At 42.4% G+C, this 18,047-nt stretch overlaps 1 protein-coding gene across 9 annotated transcripts in view; it reads right to left on the minus strand.

Annotated features, from left to right (window-relative positions):
- The window catches only part of ZNF827 (zinc finger protein 827), a 176,947-nt gene that overhangs the window by 109,307 nt on the left and 49,593 nt on the right, over positions 1 to 18,047 (minus strand). For all 9 annotated transcript variants that reach the window (XM_030917795.1, XM_030917786.1, XM_030917808.1 and 6 more), the window contains exon 4: positions 13,970 to 14,450. In XM_030917795.1, the coding sequence (XP_030773655.1) occupies positions 13,970 to 14,450 (481 nt within the window). The remainder of the gene's footprint in view (positions 1 to 13,969; positions 14,451 to 18,047) is intronic.

Genomic DNA, 18,047 nt, shown 5'->3' on the forward strand with positions numbered 1-18,047 from the left:
TTAAAATTTATTATGTTAACAATTTATGGCTAGGCGCAGTGGCTACTTGTTATCCCAGCACTTTGGGAGGCCGAAGCAGGCAGATCACTTGAGGTCAGGAGTTTGAGATCAGTCTGGCCAACATGGTGAAACCCCATCTCTACTAAAAATACAAAAAGAAGCCAGACGTGGTGGCATGCACCTGTAATCCCAGCTACTTGGGAGACTGAGGCAGGAGAATCACTAGAACCCAGGAGACAGAGGTTGTGGTGAGCCAAGATTGTGCCACTGCACACCAGCCTGAGTGACAGAGCGAGATTCTGTCTCAAAAAACAAAAAACAAAAAATCAAGATAGGCTTCATGAAGGCAACAATTTTTTTTTTTTGAGACGCTTTGTCACCCAGGCTGGAGTGCAGTGGTACAATCTTGGCTCTGCTCACCACAACCTCCGCCTCCCAGGTTCAAGCAATTCTCCTGTCTCAGTCTCCAGAGTAGCTAGGACTGCAGGTGCCCGCCACCACACCCAGTTAATTTTTTGTATTTTTAGTAGAGATGGGGTTTCACCATATTAGCCAGGATGGTCTCGACCTCCTGACCTCATGATCCACCAGCTTTGGCCTCCCAAAGTGCTGGGATTACAGACTTGAGCCAACACGCCTGGCCCAACAATTTTTGTTTTTTTAACAATGATGTGTCTCAAGTGCCTTGAATAGTGCCTGGTACATAGTTAGTGATGAATATATATTTGTTGAATGAGTAAAACGTGTTGCTCCAAATTAGTGGCATCCAATGGCCTTCCAACATTACCTGAAGTTAACAAAAACTAAGACCTCCAAAATATCACACCAAAAGCAATCAGAAGTGCTTTCCCTGGATTTAATAATTAGATGGGAGATAAGACCTTTGAAGTAAAGTTAAAGGCCTTTCTACCTAGACCACAGCATTACTGAAATATCTAATCATCACTTGAACTCTAGCATTACTAAAGGAGGAGTCCAGAAAAGTCTCAAGGAAAGTGCTTAAAATCTAGCTCTTTGGGGACAATGCCATAGGAATCTGAATCAAAGGGAGCAATGATGGTCTATGGAGCAATCCTCAAATATGTACTTCTAACGTCTACCAGGAAGGCTGCTCGCTGCTCCTAAGACGACTTGGTTTATTTAGCACATTTCTCCCCTTTGCACCTTTCCCCCACCTCTTGGGGGATTTTGCTGGTCACCCTTCTAAAGCTTGCTCTCTCCCAACACCATTCTCCCAGAACCCGTTATAAAGTCCTTTGCAAGGACACCCTAGTTCATCATGACAGAGTTTGATTCTTTGAGGAGAAACAATTTAAAGTGAATGGTTAAGTATTTTTAAAATGCTTCATTGTTGCATCTTTTATTTGAAAACATTTTCAAATTCTAAGATGAAGCTAAGAAAGAGATGAAAAAAAACTATTGAGGCCCTAGAAGCAAATCCCAACTTCTAGAGCTCATTAAGCAGATGCTTCCTGCACATGTAAGTGGTTTCTAGAAGCATTAGTCAGAGTATGTGCTACAAGAGACTTAGGGGGAAAAAGTAAAGATATTTAGCATTGCTAGCAGAACCTGGATTTAACAGAACTTCAAAAAGACACTTTAAAAGGCAGTAAGCGCCGGGCACAGTGGCTCAAGCCTGTAATCCCGGCACTTTGGGAGGCCAAGACGGGCGGATCACGAGGTCAGGAGATCGAGACCATCCTGGCTAACACAGTGAAACCCTGTCTCTAATAAAAAATACAAAAAACTAGCCGGGCGAGGTGGTGGGTGCCAGTAGTCCCAGCTACTCGGGAGGCCGAGGCAGAAGAATGGCGTAAACCCGGGAGGCGGAGCTTGCAGTGAGCTGAGATCCAGCCACTGCACTCCAGCCTGGGTGACAGAGCCAGATTCCGCCTCAAAAATAAAATAAAATAAAATAAAATAAAAGGCAATAAGCAAGCTGTACATTGCTGGATTATACATTTGCAAGGCACTACATACCTGATTTGCATTCTGACCATACAGAGAATGACAGAAAATTGTAATGTGCTGAGGAAATGTAAATATAGCTAACGACATATCAGAAGGGCATGTGGAAATCACTCATTTGCCCAAGTTTTAATTTCCCAAGCATTTGGGTGTCGATAGAAGATGTAAAAATAGAAATATGAAGGCTAACCTGCTTTTTTCAATGACCAAAAATATTTACATTGAGAACAGTACATAAAGCCTATATTTTAAAATTAATATGACTTAATAATTACTATCTTTTAAATTATCCCACTTTACAAAAAAACCCACATGTGCAGTGAGAGGTGGAACTCAAGACGTTTTCTTTTTCTTTGGGGAAATTGCTAAGAGAAAAGCAACCAATATGACTCATGACATAGTCTTCACTTCATTCCTACTACTAACACAGGAAGATTTGTGCTGGTGTGGAACTCAACTTGTCAAGGACTTTCACAACACCTGCCTTGACTTCTGTTTACGTATTTGAAAGTTGCTGGATAACTGCACTTTTGATGTGATGAGGAAGCCCCCGCTAATCCAGAGGCTCCCTGTCTCGCTGTTTGTTCCCAGCATCCTAGCACCCGGGCCATGCTGATGATCAATTACACATACCTCTTAGTTTATGTACTTGATGGAGGTGGACCACCATTTAAAGGAAATAAATCAGCTTTTTTTGAGGATTTACGAAGGATTCAAGATAAAGGCAAATGTGGGAAAGGAATGGGAAAACTGCTGGGATAAGATGATTCCAATCTTCCAATTCTAGGAAATTACTATATAACTAGAAAATACTATATATTTTACAATATTTTCTAGTTATATAGTAATTGGGAAAATACTATATATCTTCCCTATTACTAGGGAAAAAATATATAACTTCCTTCTAAAGACCATCATTTGTTTTAACAATGTATACAACTAGCACTTGAGTAATTACACAGGGATCAAGCCTTCCATCAATCACAGGAGATAGATGCTATTACTATCTTCATTTTACAGGTGAGGAAACTAAGGTCCCAAAAGGTTAAGAAACTGATGCCCCAAATCACAGACCTAATTCACAGAGACACTTGCTTAGAGTTTCTCACTGGAAATGCATCCAAACCCTTTCCTTTCTCTCCAAGACACCTAGCTACCTTTAAAAGGGACACCACCCTCAGCAGGTGAACCATGGCTTTGGAAAATAAGTGATGTGGGTGAATTAAGCGTTGTTCATGAGAAAGGGAAGGGTGGGTTTCACCTGAAGAAAAGGGACATTTTCTGGTAGGAAGAAATCTTGTGAAGATTTGACTAAGAGGATGAAGGGAAGGAATCAACTGCAAAATGAATACTTCTGTTGGTTCCCTCTGGTGAAGGAAAATGACACCTTTTCTTGAGCTTAATAAGACAGAACTCTCTCTCAGTTCAGCATATGGCAATTTTGTAAATGCCAAACTGCTCTGTGAAAAAGCAAGGCCACTGAGAATTTTATTTATGACCTGACCCTAAACCAGAGCCAAAGACTCTCGAGCCTGGAAGGGACTACAGAGCAATGGTTTTCAAACAGTGTTCCAAGGAACCCTAGGATATGTTTCAGGGGTTCCAACAAATGTTTGTTTTGAATTTAAGTTTAAAAAAAATTATTGTAAAAATTAATTAATTTAAAATTTAAGTTCAAAGCGTGCATCATCCACTGCATTATATATAAAACATCAACATACTGGAGACCACTAATATGTTGACAAGTTAATTCAGATTCATGTAGTAGCCATTGTAATGCAGTTTCTCCCCCTCTCATAGGAGTGCTGCAGTTCTAGTCATATGTCATCAGTAATGAAGTGGCTGCCTTTGCACTGATTTTTCAAAAAATTCAGGCCTATGCATGTGTGTCCATATATAATTATAGCACTACTAGAGCCTACATACATACTTTAAATTACTGTTTCTCAACCTCAACTCCACTGATACTCTGCACTGGATAATCTGCTGGGAGGAGTTGGGGGTTGGGGACTGTCTTGCACATTGTAGGATGTTTAACAGCATCCTTGGCATCTCTATGCACTAGTAGTCAGGAGTAATTCCCAGATGTGAAAAAAAAAATTATCTAGACATTGCCAGCTGTCCCCTGGGCATACCTGCCTTAAATTAAATGCAAGGGTAGGTTCAAGTGTATCAAGTGTATCTGCTTGGTGCAGCTTCTGACCACAGCTAAAAGACAGACAAATAAACATGTGTAGATATATATGGATATAGCTAGATCTATCATTTATTGAGCACATAACATGAGCTGGGTAATACACAAAGTATTTACCTGTATTAATTTATCTAATTCTCACCACCACCCTTTGAGGTAGGCACTAGTATTATCCCCATTTTGCAGATGAGAAATCTCAGACCTAGAGAGATTAAATACATTTCTTTTTTTTTTTTGAGACGGAGTCTGGCTCTGTCGCCCGGGCTGGAGTGCAGTGGCCGGATCTCAGCTCACTGCAAGCTCCGCTTCCCGGGTTTACGCCATTCTCCTGCCTCAGCCTCCGGAGTAGCTGGGACTACAGGCGCCCGCCACCTCGCCCGGCTAGTTTTTTGTATTTTTTAGTAGAGATGGGGTTTCACCGTGTTCGTTAGGATGGTCTCGATCTCCTGACCTCGTGATCCGCCCGTCTCGGCCTCCCAAAGTGCTGGGATTACAGGCTTGAGCCACCGCGCCCGGCCGATTAAATACATTTCCCAAATAACAGTTAACTGAGTAATAACCAAGTAGTTGACACAGAATTACAGATGGCTTTAGGGCATATTGTGAGTTTTGGATACTGCTTATCTTCCATTTATTATAAGGAATGAGGGCAGTTGCCAAATGTTGTCAACTTTGAAGCAAAAATTTATACTCTTCTTTAATTGAGGAGATCCTGAAATTACAAGACAAGTTGTTAAAAATCTGTTCCCATTTGCCACTATGTGAAACCGTACTTGTATTTTTTCAAACTGAGATCAGCAAAATAAATTTAGAAATATACAAGATGATCACACTGCTATAGACTCTACTCCCTCATAGCATTGGAGTGTCACATTTTGTGCTCACCGAATAGCAACCTTTCCCCCCCAATTGCTTGGCTTTTTAAATATGCACATGTAATAAATGTGAACTTTTGAACAAAATGAAAGCCATTACTGTTTTCCACTCCCTTATTTTACAAAAAGAAAACACAGGCGGCTGGGCGCGGTGGCTCAAGCCTGTAATCCCAGCACTTTGGGAGGCCAAGACGGGCGGATCACGAGGTCAGGAGATCGAGACCATCCTGGCTAACACGGTGAAATCCTGTCTCTACTAAAAAAAAAATACAAAAAACTAGCCGGGCGAGGTGGCAGGCGCCTGTAGTCCCAGCTACTCGGGAGGCTGAGGCAGGAGAATGGCATGAACCCGGGAGGCGGAGCTTGCAGTGAGCTGAGATCTGGCCACTGCACTCCAGCCTGGGTGACACAGCGAGACTCCGTCTCAAAAAAAAAAAAAAAAAAAGAAAAAGAAAAAAAAGAAAACACAGGCTCAGAGGATTATACGATCTTTTGAAAATCACACAACTCATTAATGATAGAACCAGAATCAGAGGTCAACTCTCCAGATGACAAGCCGGTGTGGTTCTATCTAAGCAAGTTCCCTTGTTAGCAGTGTGTATGTATGTATGTAGGAACAGGTTGGGGATCTGGGATCTTTCAGCACTATGATGTGCTTTGGATGAGAAATTGCCTTCTGAAATCGTAAGCAAAGCCAAGATTTAATTAAATAATAATGAAAAACAGTTAAAAATGACTTTTAAATGTTAAGCGTATTATATTCAAATGGAATGTTTATAACATTCACTAAATATTTTTAAATCTCACTCTTTAATTTCCCTTAAATCATTTTATAATTAGTGTTTAGTGAAATTTTAGCCATCTCATATTTCTCATTAATCCCCACCTGAGCTAATCCTTGGCCACCCTTCAGCGTCTATGTACCCAAACCCAGACTGTAAAGATCCCTCTGAGGGCTATGGGCAAAGGGGAAAAGCAGCCTCTGGAGAAGGGTCAAAGGTAACAAAAAGTGGGCAGTGCCTCAAGAACTTTCAAATACATAAAGTTTCCCTGCAAAGCTAAGCTACTAAAACCAACCCACAAAGGGCAAAAGGAGCCATCTGCAGTAATCCACTTAACAGACAGGATATCTCCCTTGTCAAAAGCAGGAAGGACAGGTCCTGGAAAACCAATCAAGCCCTAAGTAAATGTGAAAGAAGGCTGTATTTTAAATTCCTATTATTAACATGGCCAAAGAATGAAATGTATGAAATGCAGTGGTTTGCCTGGAGACTAGAAGAAAGAAAATCTGAAGATTGAATAATATATTTCCAACCTTTTTCAGGAAAGTCAGTAGCCACCTGCCCCAAATGACATCTCCTCTTAACTGCTATACTTGTCATTTTAAATTAATATGCTGATATTCTTATTTACAGATCAGTTTGTAAATGATTTTTGTCATTGTGGATCACCCAGAGAGTCTGAAGAAGTCTGGACTGTGGCAGACCATGAAATGGCTATGACTCCCCCCTCCAAAGGCCCACCTCTTTACAGTGTGACTTTGTAGCTCCTCCCAAGAAGAGGAAGAATATACACGCAACTCCATAGTTCCAATTATCAGACCCCGGGAACAACATGAGTAAAGGTAGAAAAATGGAAATGAGAGGGGTATGTTCCTGAGCTGGTGAAGACTGTTAACAGTTTTCTTAAGAGGAGTGGGGAGATGGTTACTCAGGAGAAGGGAGCTGGGGCTGAGCATGGTGGCCTGCGCCTGTAACCCCAGCTAATTGGGAGGCTGAGGTGGGAGGATCGCCTGAGGTCAGGAGTTGGAGACCAGCCTGGGTGACAGAGTAAGACCTCATCTCGAAAGAAAAAAGACAAGACAGGACAGGACAGGACAGGACAGGACAGGAAAGGAAAGGAAGAGAGAGAAAGGAAGGAAGAGAGAGAGAGGAAGGGAGGAAGGGAGGAAGGGAGAAAGGGTGGAAGGGAGGAAGGAAGGAAAGGAGGAAGAGAGGAAAAGAGCTAGACAGACAGGAGCATGATCTGATGCAAGAGGTACTGGAAGAAGAGTCCATCGGAAATGCTGGGTGGATGGGTAGGGGCAGTGCTGGGGAGGAAAAGGCATCAGGGAGGGAGCTGGAGGGGCAACTTGTAGGCATGAGGAGGAGGTTGCACATGAAGGGATGGAGTATAGATAAAAATTTCAGTACAATTGTGAAGACATAAAAAATTTAACCAGATTAGTGACTGAAAGTGCATGCATTAGAAATGATGCCATGGTTTGAAGCCAAGGAAAATAAACAGTGAAGCAGACGGAGGTCAAAAGACAGTTTGCTCAACTGAGAAAAAAAAAAAATAGGTAATAGCTAATTAAGTAGTCAAGAGCCAAGCTTTTGCAGTTACCCAGAGCTGAATCCTTGTTCTGTCCCTTGCAGTGGAAACCTTTAAGTCTCAGCCTCCTCATCTATAACATTGGTTTACTATTGCAGACCCTATAGGGCTGTGGTAAAGGTTAAATGAGAAATTACATGATGTGGCTGGCACAGTGTCCAGCTCACTGTAAGCCATTTGATTAATTATAGTTCTTATAATAATAATAGTAGAAGTAACAACAATAATAACAACAGTAGTAAAAAGAATGGCCTTCAAGGAGAATGACACTTCTCTTTGTTTTGACAGATACAATAGGCTTTGGTAAAATTTCCCGGGGCCTATCAAGATAAAAAATCACTCTGATGGCAATTCTGGAACTAGGTACACTCTGTCTAGCACAGTCAGGAAAGAAAGGTCTGGATTCCAGTCATGACTCTTTTACAGTTATTTACCCCAAGTCTTGGTTTTCTCATCTACATGCTTGTTATGAAATGATGTATTTAGAAATATACTGTACGCTGTGAAGCTTCACAGAAATATCAGTTGGTCCGACTCTTACTGCTCTATTTGTAGTAAATAATTCCTAAGATGCCTAAAACTATTAACACAAATTCTAAAGTTGTCTGACATAACAACATCCAGAACACGCTGAAATTCTGGCTAATTCCACAACACACAAGAAGGGCAGAGAACAGAGCCAAGTTCCTGCTACTTTCTGTAATTTGGGGGTAGGGAGCCTGGGGAAAAGAATCCTGGAACCACACTGCCTGGATCAGAATCCCAGTTCCTCATGCCTATAATCCTAGTTCCTCACACCTGTAATCCCAGCACTTTGGGAGGCTGACGCAGCCAAATCACGAGGTCAGGAGTTCGAGACCAGCCTGGCCAATATGGTGAAACCCCATCGCTACTAAAAATAACAAAAATTAGCCGGGCATGGTGGCAGGCGCCTTTAGTCCCAGCTACTCAGGAGGCTGAGGCAGGAGAATAGCTTGAACCCTGGAGGTGGATGTTTCAGTTAGCTGAGATCGCACCACTGACTCCAGCCTGGGCGACAGAGCCAGACTCCGTCTAAAAAAACAAAGAATCCCAGTTCCACCACCTATTCATTGTGCTAACCTGGGCAAGACTTCTAACCTCTTCATTTCTCAGTTTCCTCATCTGTAAAATAGGAATATTTATACCACCCACTATGGCATCGCCATGAGGCTCAAAGGAAGGAGTGAGCAAGTATTAAATAAAATAAAAATAATAAGCAATGAGTAACTAGCATAAGAACTCTGTCCATGCAAGTTTCAACACCTGTGTGTGTAAGCAATCCAGGCCCCACTTACTCATAATCCTCCAGGCCCTACTTATAATCCTCCAGGCCCCACTTACTTATAATCCTCCAGGTCCCACTTACTTATAATCCCACCTGCCCCTTTTTTTAACTCAGGTCAGTGCTAGTCTCATGACTGGCAAGTCACTGAAAAATAAGAAAGAGTCACACTCTTCCTTTCATATGAATCACCAAGTTCAATAAAGCCGAGAATTTCAAAAGGGCATTCAAGCTGCTTACACATATAAGGCCCCTAAATGCACTGCTCACATGAGGAATTTTAGTCACAGGATCAGTGAGGGGCCATCACCAGAAAGGCAAGGCAGGGTTAAAAGGAAGGGCCCAACTAAAAATGCAAAGGGAAGCTCTCAAAAATCACCTGACTGGAGAAGGCATGCCCAGGCGTGGGGAGTGGGAGAGCCCCCTGGCTGTTGGCACGGCCATCGTAGGGTGTGAATTACACAAGGATGGCATTTACTTGGAAGAAGGCTCATTTGTTGAGATGACTGCCTTTACAGAAAGGCAATCAGAGCCACTGGGCAATGAGGATGACTGGGTTCAATGGGCATCTCCCATCCCTCCTTCTCCAGCAGCACAAACAAAGGTAAAGCAAGATTGGGAGCTACCATTTATACAAAAACTGTATTGTAACTACAGAGGCTTAAAATCGGGTGAAATCGATGGAAGCTGTAGAACAAAGGCCGATGGAAGACTACAGTATACGACACAAACACATTAACCTACAACCTACACTTATATGTGAACACCTTTGCTGTTTAATGGATGAGCTACTAATAAGTCAGAAACAGTTTAGCTGATATCCATTTGTTCATAAACTGTCTCTGTGAGGCTAAAAGTAAGTTGCTGCTTTAAAGAAGTCCATCTCTCCTAGTTAAAATTATTTTGGTCTCAATTTTACGAAATTAATATAATGTGGGAGACAGCACAACAATTTTTGCTGGCTTCCAAATTAAAAATAGTTGGAATGACATATCTTTTATTTTGGAAAACCAGGGACAAAAAGATATTCCCAGCCAACAAGTGAAGTGCCAAGTTTCTGTCAACTGCTTGGTTATAATTTGGAGAGTTAGAATTAAATTTTATATCTTGAAAAGTGTAGTTTTCGGAAAAAGAAATGATGTAAGGCCGTTGTTGCAGGCAGCTTTTAATCAGGCTTCTAATAACGATGACCCTCCCATCGTTCAGTGCTCTGCACTGAATCTTGAGACTTTTTAACTGGAGAAACTCCCCTGTCAGGAGGCCCCACAAGGAAACACCTGGGGCTCCATGAACACGACTCACCCAGTCCTCTCCTTCATGTCAACCTTGACCAACAGTGAGAGCCACAGGCCTATCTCGTACCACCATGCCCCATTTCATGGTTTAGGGTGGAGACCACGAGAACAAAACTGCACTGCTGAAAACCATAGCTGTACCAAAAAAATACTGTACCAGGTACCAAGTTTATATTCCACATCAGTGGTCCTCAGCCCTGGCTGCACACTAAAATCATTCTGCACGTTAAAATCATTTGAAGATATTAAAGAAAATACCAATGTCTAGGGCCTATCCCAGTGAATCATAATTTCTGGGCCCTGGCATTTTGTGAAAAACTCCCCAGCCAAGGCTAATGTGCAGCCGAGGTTAAGAACTGCTGCTGGCTATAGGTGACAAGGCACAGAATCAGCAGGAACTTAGCTCTCCACAGTTGGGTGAGCACCTATTCCCTGAACACCCTAGCCACGTGACCCCTGGCTCACCTGCCCTGACATGCAACGATTTGCATATGCCTTCTGGCTTCCAGGAAAGAGCTGCTCGAACATACAGGCCTGGAGCCCTCTCAGGCCTGCCTCAGTCTAAGCTGTGGGTAAAATCTACAAAATTCATTTTTCTGTCAGCCCAGAAAGCTGCCCATACTCTTCCCTGAATCAACTGCGATGCTGGGCCTGGAAGCCTCAGTTTTGAAGCATTATTCTTGAAGGACCAAGCAATGTTAAGTGGGGGCTCAGTCGGAAGAACAGCTGATAGTCTGGAGAAGGGATTTTATTTCACAATCATACACGTTAAGAAACCTCTAACAGGCGTGGGGGTGGGGGGCATTGAGAGCCCATTTAAAACAGTATTCTATCCACTGACTTTGAATCCCACTGGGTTCCATTCAATCATCTTTATGTTTAGTTTTAGTTGAAGGAGCAAGAAAGACTCCCCTTAATAACCAGGCAAGAAAGCATCAAGTGTTTTCTCTCTTTTGGAAACAAGTAGGTGTCTACACGCTTGAATTTGTCACTGTGCTCCAGTTTTGCAGACAGTGATCTGGCTGGCACAAAGATTCACAGACTCAGTGCCCACAAACAGCTGCACCCTACAGTACCAGCAGGTGCACGGACAGAGCCCAGCGAAAAAATTCAGTGCAAGAACAATGGCGCCGTTATAACGCCAAGGGACAAGGCCCGAAACTAGCCACTACTTCACTACATTTGATGACGGGAAGAGCTAGAAACTCAGCCGCAGCTCCCTGGGATTTGGCCTTTTTGTCCCTAAATCATATCCACAGACGCAGCCAGGTAGGGCACCACAGTGAGAGCGCTATCAAATGCATGGCCAGACCAACCAGAGGGTAAGTAAAATTAAAAAAAAAAAAAAATCTCTCCAGAAAATGTATTCTTTTCCTTTTAACATACCTTCTCCTCTCCTGAGCTGCATTGTCACCAAGTTTACATTTACATCCAAATATGCACACACAAAAAAATTAAGGATGCATCTCACTCCCCGGTGACTTTATAACAGGTTGCTAGGTAACAGTGCATACAAGTCAGGTTTCAGGACCTCCAGTAAGCCACCATAAAATAGCCGCATGGGTCTTTTGCATAAATAGTGTGTGCATTTGTTATCTGTTTTCTTATGCCAATTGATCAGTCAGTAAACATTCTGACTGCCAAACCATAAGTAACTCCCCATCAATAGCTAACTGAAAACACAGATCACAATATAAGGCTTTGATGAGCAATTCTTCCCCCCAACCTATCAACTGGCTTCTCCCCTTGTGTCTCTGCTGCTTGCAGTGCTGGCTCCAAGCAGCCTTATCTTATGCTCCCTGAGATTGGGTCTGGAGCTAATTACAGCATAATGTGGGCACTCAGAGCTGAGCCCAGCAGGAGCCATGCATCATACACAAGTGTTGTACCCAAAGACCAAACCTTCCCTGTTCCCGCTTACCTTCCTCTAGATTTTAAAACATCCCTGGAGTCATGGAGTAAAGGGAGTAACACCTTACTCGGAGTAATTCACCCCCACTCAGATTGCCCCTGTCTGTTAGGTAAGGAAATGTCCCCCTTTTTAAGCTATGTGATGTGAATGTGTCATTTGCATTCCTTCCCTGGGTATTGCACTATAAGGGCCCATAAAAGGAGCCCCCTTTGCTATCACGGTGGCAGGGAGGACAATCAAGGAAAAACTAGAGTTCCCCTGGAGGTGAAATCCTAAAGGATCAGAACAGCAAACAGGAATGTATGAAAACATGCATTTTCCCACGTGCTCAAAAATTTTTAAATATAAAACTCAAAGTCTCTAAAAATCACGTTTTCCCCTCAATTGGAATAGAAGAGGGAGAAGTCGGGGGAGAGGGGTGATGAGGAGCAGAGAAGCCAGTGTTCTTTAGAGCCACAGTCAGAAACTTGGCCAATTCCAGCACAGGGCCCCCTCATGCTCATTGCCAGCTGGTGTGCTTCACTGTTATATTCTCTGCTCTTTGCCTACTTGGTTCATTTCCGGGACATCTCATTTTCCATCCCCTACCTTTCCTCATTTCTTCCAACTAGTGTCTCCCACTCCTGAGAAGCAAAGATCTGGGGTGAGGGGGACATTCCAAAGGACCCGACTGAAGCGTGCCTGAGCAAAGGGACTTCAGAGTGGAGCTGAACCTCTAATTCACCTGGCAATGACATTTAGTGAAATGCAACTTACAGTCCATTTAAAGGAAGGCGGTGACCAATTATTCTCCATTTAAAAGGGTATTGTCAATCTCCAAAGAGCTGACATGACATTTGGAAATCATGGTGGGGACTGCCATCTTCACTGAAATGCAGAACCAATTCTCCACCGACCTTTCCCCACCCCCTACATCTCCTTTAAAACTTAAAAATCATACTTTTAAAAGCGTAATGAGTAGCCACACAATCCTGCAACATACCTTCTCATTCCAAAAGAGAATGACAGGAAAAACAGAGTGACCTAAGACCTTGATGTCCCTGTTCAACACCACAACTTAAATCAAATATGTTGGGGAAAAAATGATAAAGAAACATCATGTACAATTTGATGGTGACAGAAAGTAATGACAACTAATAAGAATACGTCTTCATAATTTATACTCCATCTTTTTTTCCCAAATGGATCAGGACAGTTCTTTTAAAAAAAGAAATTTTTTAAAATATGTGTTTTTAAATTCCACTTTACATGAGGTCCCTAGAGTAGTCAAATTCAAAGACATAAAGTTGTGGTCTCCAGGGCCTGTGGGGGAAGAGGTGAACTGAGAGTTGTTTAATGAGCTTCAGTGGGAGAGAATGAAAAAGTTCTGGAGATGGATGGTGGTAATGGTTTGCACAACAATGTGAACATACTTAATGTCACTGAACTGCGCACCTAAAATGGTTAAAATGGTAAATTTTATGTTAAATATACTTTGCCATAATAAAAAAATTCTCGTTTAAAAAAACCTGAAAAACTTCTTAAAGACAGTTATCATTTGCTCAAATTTTAGAAGTCTATAATTCCTAAAAGTAGCCTTTGTATATATGTCCTTTAAAAATCTTATAAATTAAGACAGTAAAGAACTTGAATAATGCCAAAATGAGGTATTCCATACAAGTCCAGTGCAGAAGAGACATGTTAAACAGGGCCCAAGGTCACACAAGCAACTGACACAAGCCTGGCTTACCTTGTGACCTTTCCCACCTACAGTAAGAACTCATCAAGGGGAAAAAAAACAGAAGGAAATCAACAATCCCTACTGTTTTGAGACCCAAGCCAAAGCAATACTACTTCCAAAGGATTACACACACACAAAGTCAAGGAGAAAATGTATGGAAGTGCAGACTATCCAAATTTAAAGGGACCTTGAAATCATCTAGTTCTACCAGCTTATTTTACAAATGAAAATACTGGTAGACAGAGAGAGAGAGAGGAGAGAAAGAGAGAGAGAGAGAGAGAGAAAGAGAGAGAGAGAGAGAGAGAGAGAATACAACCCTATTCAAGTACCTGACAGCTTCATGAGAAAATCAGACGCCATCTTAACAGAGATGTCCTGGCTGAACAATGCTGAGGCACTGTTGGCCACATACTCGGAGGGGTCTTTCAGCTTTGTGTGGTTGGCGGGCCTGTCGGCAGCATTCAAAGTAAAGGAGGTGGGCAGGCCGTTATCTTCCTTGGGTTCCTCCTTCACCAGCAAAGGCGAGACGCCAGCCCCTCCCTGGCTAGTCCTCTCTGGAGTGTTAGACGTCATCATGGTCCCCACTAGCTCTGTCCCTCCTCCTTCCCTTTGCTGCCCCAGGCAGGCACTGTCACTGAGGTGGGGAGATCCCTTGACATCTGGGTCTGGGATCTCCTCCTTCACCTTGGCTTCTGTCCTCAGGAAGTGCTGATGGCAACGCATGTGGAGTTTCAGGCTGAAGTGGCGTGAGGAAGTAAAAGGGCACAGCTGGCACTGAAAGGTCTCTCCCCGATCCTGGTGCTGATGAACCTGACGGAGAAGCAAGAAGAATGAGCTAGCCACCGTGCATTTATGGAAAATGCCTTGCTGTAGATCCAAACTATTCATCAATCATTTCCTCACCAGGCAAAGGGCTGGCCTTTGTACCGCAGAGCGTTTCATTACGGGGCTCCAGGTAATGAGGCCAATCCCTAAACATAAAGTGGGTCCCCATAGGTTAAGAGTCCATTATTAGGGCCACACTCACAACTGAGGATGCAGCCGGCCAATGGATGCTATTTTGGGTAGCATCCCAATATTCTAGTCATCTGATCTCAGTTGATGTCTTTGGAGAAAGTATTATGAACCCAGCACAATCCAAACTTACATAATTACTAGTTATGGGTCAAAAGAGGTAACCTGTCAAGTAATTCCTCTCACGATAATGACACTTTGTATGTATCCAATTTTTTGTTACCCAGAGAATTAGCTATGTTTTGCAAACATAATTTCAATTTTCAAAATGCTGCTCTTAGATAATTAAGAATGTAGAAAATAATGTCTCCAGGGTATTCCCGTTTCAAAGACAGAGAAATTGAGGCCCCAGAATAAATGGATTGAGCGAAATTACATACAAAAAAAAAAAAAAAGCAAAGTAGGAGAAAAACCAAGGTCTGACCCTCACCAAGTATTCTGAGCAAGAGGAAACCAATTTTTCTAAACGTGGCTATAATATCATGCTCCAGATTCTGACGTCTGCAATGAAAGAATGCAGACTTTTAAATCCAGTTCCAGTCTTGCATGCACACGATACCTGTAAAAATTGGGAGAAACTTTTTTCTTCCTGTCACTACCAAATTTAGTGCTTAAAAAAGTGAGGAAATCATTGCATTGGCCTGAGCCAGGCTTTGAGCTGGCAGGTGCTCATAAGCTTGTAACTTCCCCATTCATCTCTGCCAATGCACTTTAGTGCTGACCTGCTACACTCTGCTATTTCAGGACTGGCCCTCCCTTAAGTAGAAACTGCCAATTGTGTAGATGTGGGCCAAATGATTTGGGGAGCTGTGTGATCTGAACAAACAAGTAAGTGATTGGAATCCAAAAGCAAAACAAAACTGACAGCTCCTCTTTTAGGGGTGACCTAAGCAGGACTCGAACCCAGGTCTCACCAAGGTTAAAGGCTCATGGGTTAATCCGTTGAGCCACCTGGCCCCTCTGGGTAGGTTTCCTTTCCAGAGAGCAAGTTTTACAACAGCTGTTTATGCATTCTGAATGCAATCCAAAAGCATTATTCACCAGCCAAAACATACTTTTAAATAATGTTAAGTGACCAACAAAAGCAAAGAAATTAAAAGTTAATGGTGAGATCCTGTCGCTACAGCACCCCACTGTGGCTTTTTGAAAAAAACAACAGAAGAGATTCTGGGTCCCCCAAAGCATGAGTTTCTCAACAGAAATAGCCATATACACTTAAACCCAGTTAGGCAAAGTCCTGATCATGAAAAGGCTTTTCCTCTGCTGGGGTGGAGTGCTAGGGGTGGCGAAACACACCGATTGTCACCAGCTGTTAACATCACCCCTTTCTGTTCTTTCACAACAAAGGGATTTCACTGGGAGCTGATCATTTCATTTGCTTTCTCACAGAATCCCCACCATCTCCTCCAACCAACAGTCCCACAGGACCCTGACCAGTACTGCCAAAAGCATGCCCCAGAACCAGGTGGTAAAGGTCACGAGGCAGAGAGCTTCCATCGTCCCTGAGAGCAGTGCAGTGGGGCAGATCCATTTCAGAAGTGTCCTTACATCTACTGACCCAGGAGAGGAGAGGAGCTAATCCAAGACTAGAAGCTCCGGAAGCAGCTTCTGGAAGGAGGAAAAAGACAGACAGAGCGCAAGCCCAAGTTCTAAAATCAAAAGGGAGCCCTGGATTAAAAACAGTCTGTGTGCATGTATTTTATGTGACTTCTTTTCCACGAGATCCTGGCCTCATTATATTTAGTTACGGACAAATTAGTGAAGCTTTAAAGGAAAAACAGTGGGTATTTGGTTGACTTTTGCACGTAACAGTTTTTTTTTTAAGCTACACCTTCCCAAAGGGACTATATATCACATTTGGCCTTTGAGAGAAGTATTAGCTCTATCCTCTGACTGCAGTTTTTCCCCCTTCTCTCCTGACATTCGAGCACTTTTCTGTCATAATTTTTATTCTCTTTAGCTTGACATTTGCTTTAAAGACCCTTTTAGTCTACTAAAATGAAGAGATGCTTCTCTAAAGCACATCATTCTTTCTAGGCCATGTTTAGGGGCTTACCTACCCCCTGGTCATTTCACATAAACAACCCATATCAGGTGCTGTTACATCATTAGGGCCATCTCTTCACCATTGGGGCCATTTCTTGGTAGCAGTTGGATGCTTAGGTTGTGGTATTTCAGAGCTTGGGGAAATTTTGGGAAACCTCTACTTTATCCCCCACTGGGGGAACAGGTGAGGGCCTTCACGAGAAGTTACAGCTCCTTAAACGGCAGACCTGAGACTACTAGAACTGAGTACCCTGACTCTTGATCAGTTTCCTGTCAATACTTCACCAGTGTTCTCTGTCTTAGCAGTCCTCCTCACCTTTTCTGTTCAATTTTAGTTTATGAATTCATGTTGAATTCCTGTATGTTCACTTATCCAGGAAAATTTTAAAGGACTTAATGGAAATCTGAGATAACCCTGAGGAAGCTGGAGGCCTTTATAAGCTCCTTCCACAGCAGGTCATAAAAATATTTGCACAATATATTATGAAGGAAAGGTGGGCTAAAATAACGTACAGTGCCTAGGACATAATAGGATAGAGTAAGTACTATAATACAAATACTGTAAGTACTATATTTGTTGAACAAAGAAAGTAGAATCCCATTTTTCTTTAAAAAATCGATATACCAATATAGAAGAATATACATCAAAGTGATAATGGTTATTTATCATTCTGGGTGATGGGATTAAGGATCAATTTTATATTCCTTTGTTTATCAGTTTTTCTAAGTTCTCAGCACTAAAGACAGATCACAAAAAAGGGAAAGGGAATAAAATTTATTTTAGAGTAATTTTTTATACCATTTCATTGATTATTTTTAAATGCAAATAAACATTAATGTATATTCAGATGGTTTTCTGATGATTACTGTATTAGCTACATTTACTGAATGTTGTTTCTCCAGGCTAGGCACTGTATTAAGTGCTTTATGTGCATTATCTCATTTAACTCTTATAACAACCTCATGAGACAGACTATAGGATTATTATCTCCATTAGTGGAAACAGAGGTTTGGAGAGGTTAAATGATTCCTTCCAAGTCTCACAGCCCCTAAGGTGGAGCTGAGATTCTAACTGGGGTTTCTCTGACCATACAGTTTGAGATCTTAATCTCTGGCTATACTGACCCCACTTCTTAGGCAGAATTCATTTAGAAAATCTGTCCACAGCCGGGCACAGTGGCTCATGCCTATAATTCCAGTACTGCGGGAGGCTGAGACTGGTGAATTGCCTGAGGTCAGGAGTTCAAGACCAGGGTGGCTAACATGGTGAAACCTCATCTCCACTAAAAATACAAAAATTGCCGGGCGCGGTGGCTCAAGCCTGTAATCCCAGCACTTGGGGAGGCC

This window comes from Rhinopithecus roxellana, chromosome 2 (genome assembly GCF_007565055.1).
Source record: "Rhinopithecus roxellana isolate Shanxi Qingling chromosome 2, ASM756505v1, whole genome shotgun sequence".
In the NCBI taxonomy this organism is placed as follows: Eukaryota; Metazoa; Chordata; class Mammalia; order Primates; family Cercopithecidae; genus Rhinopithecus; species Rhinopithecus roxellana.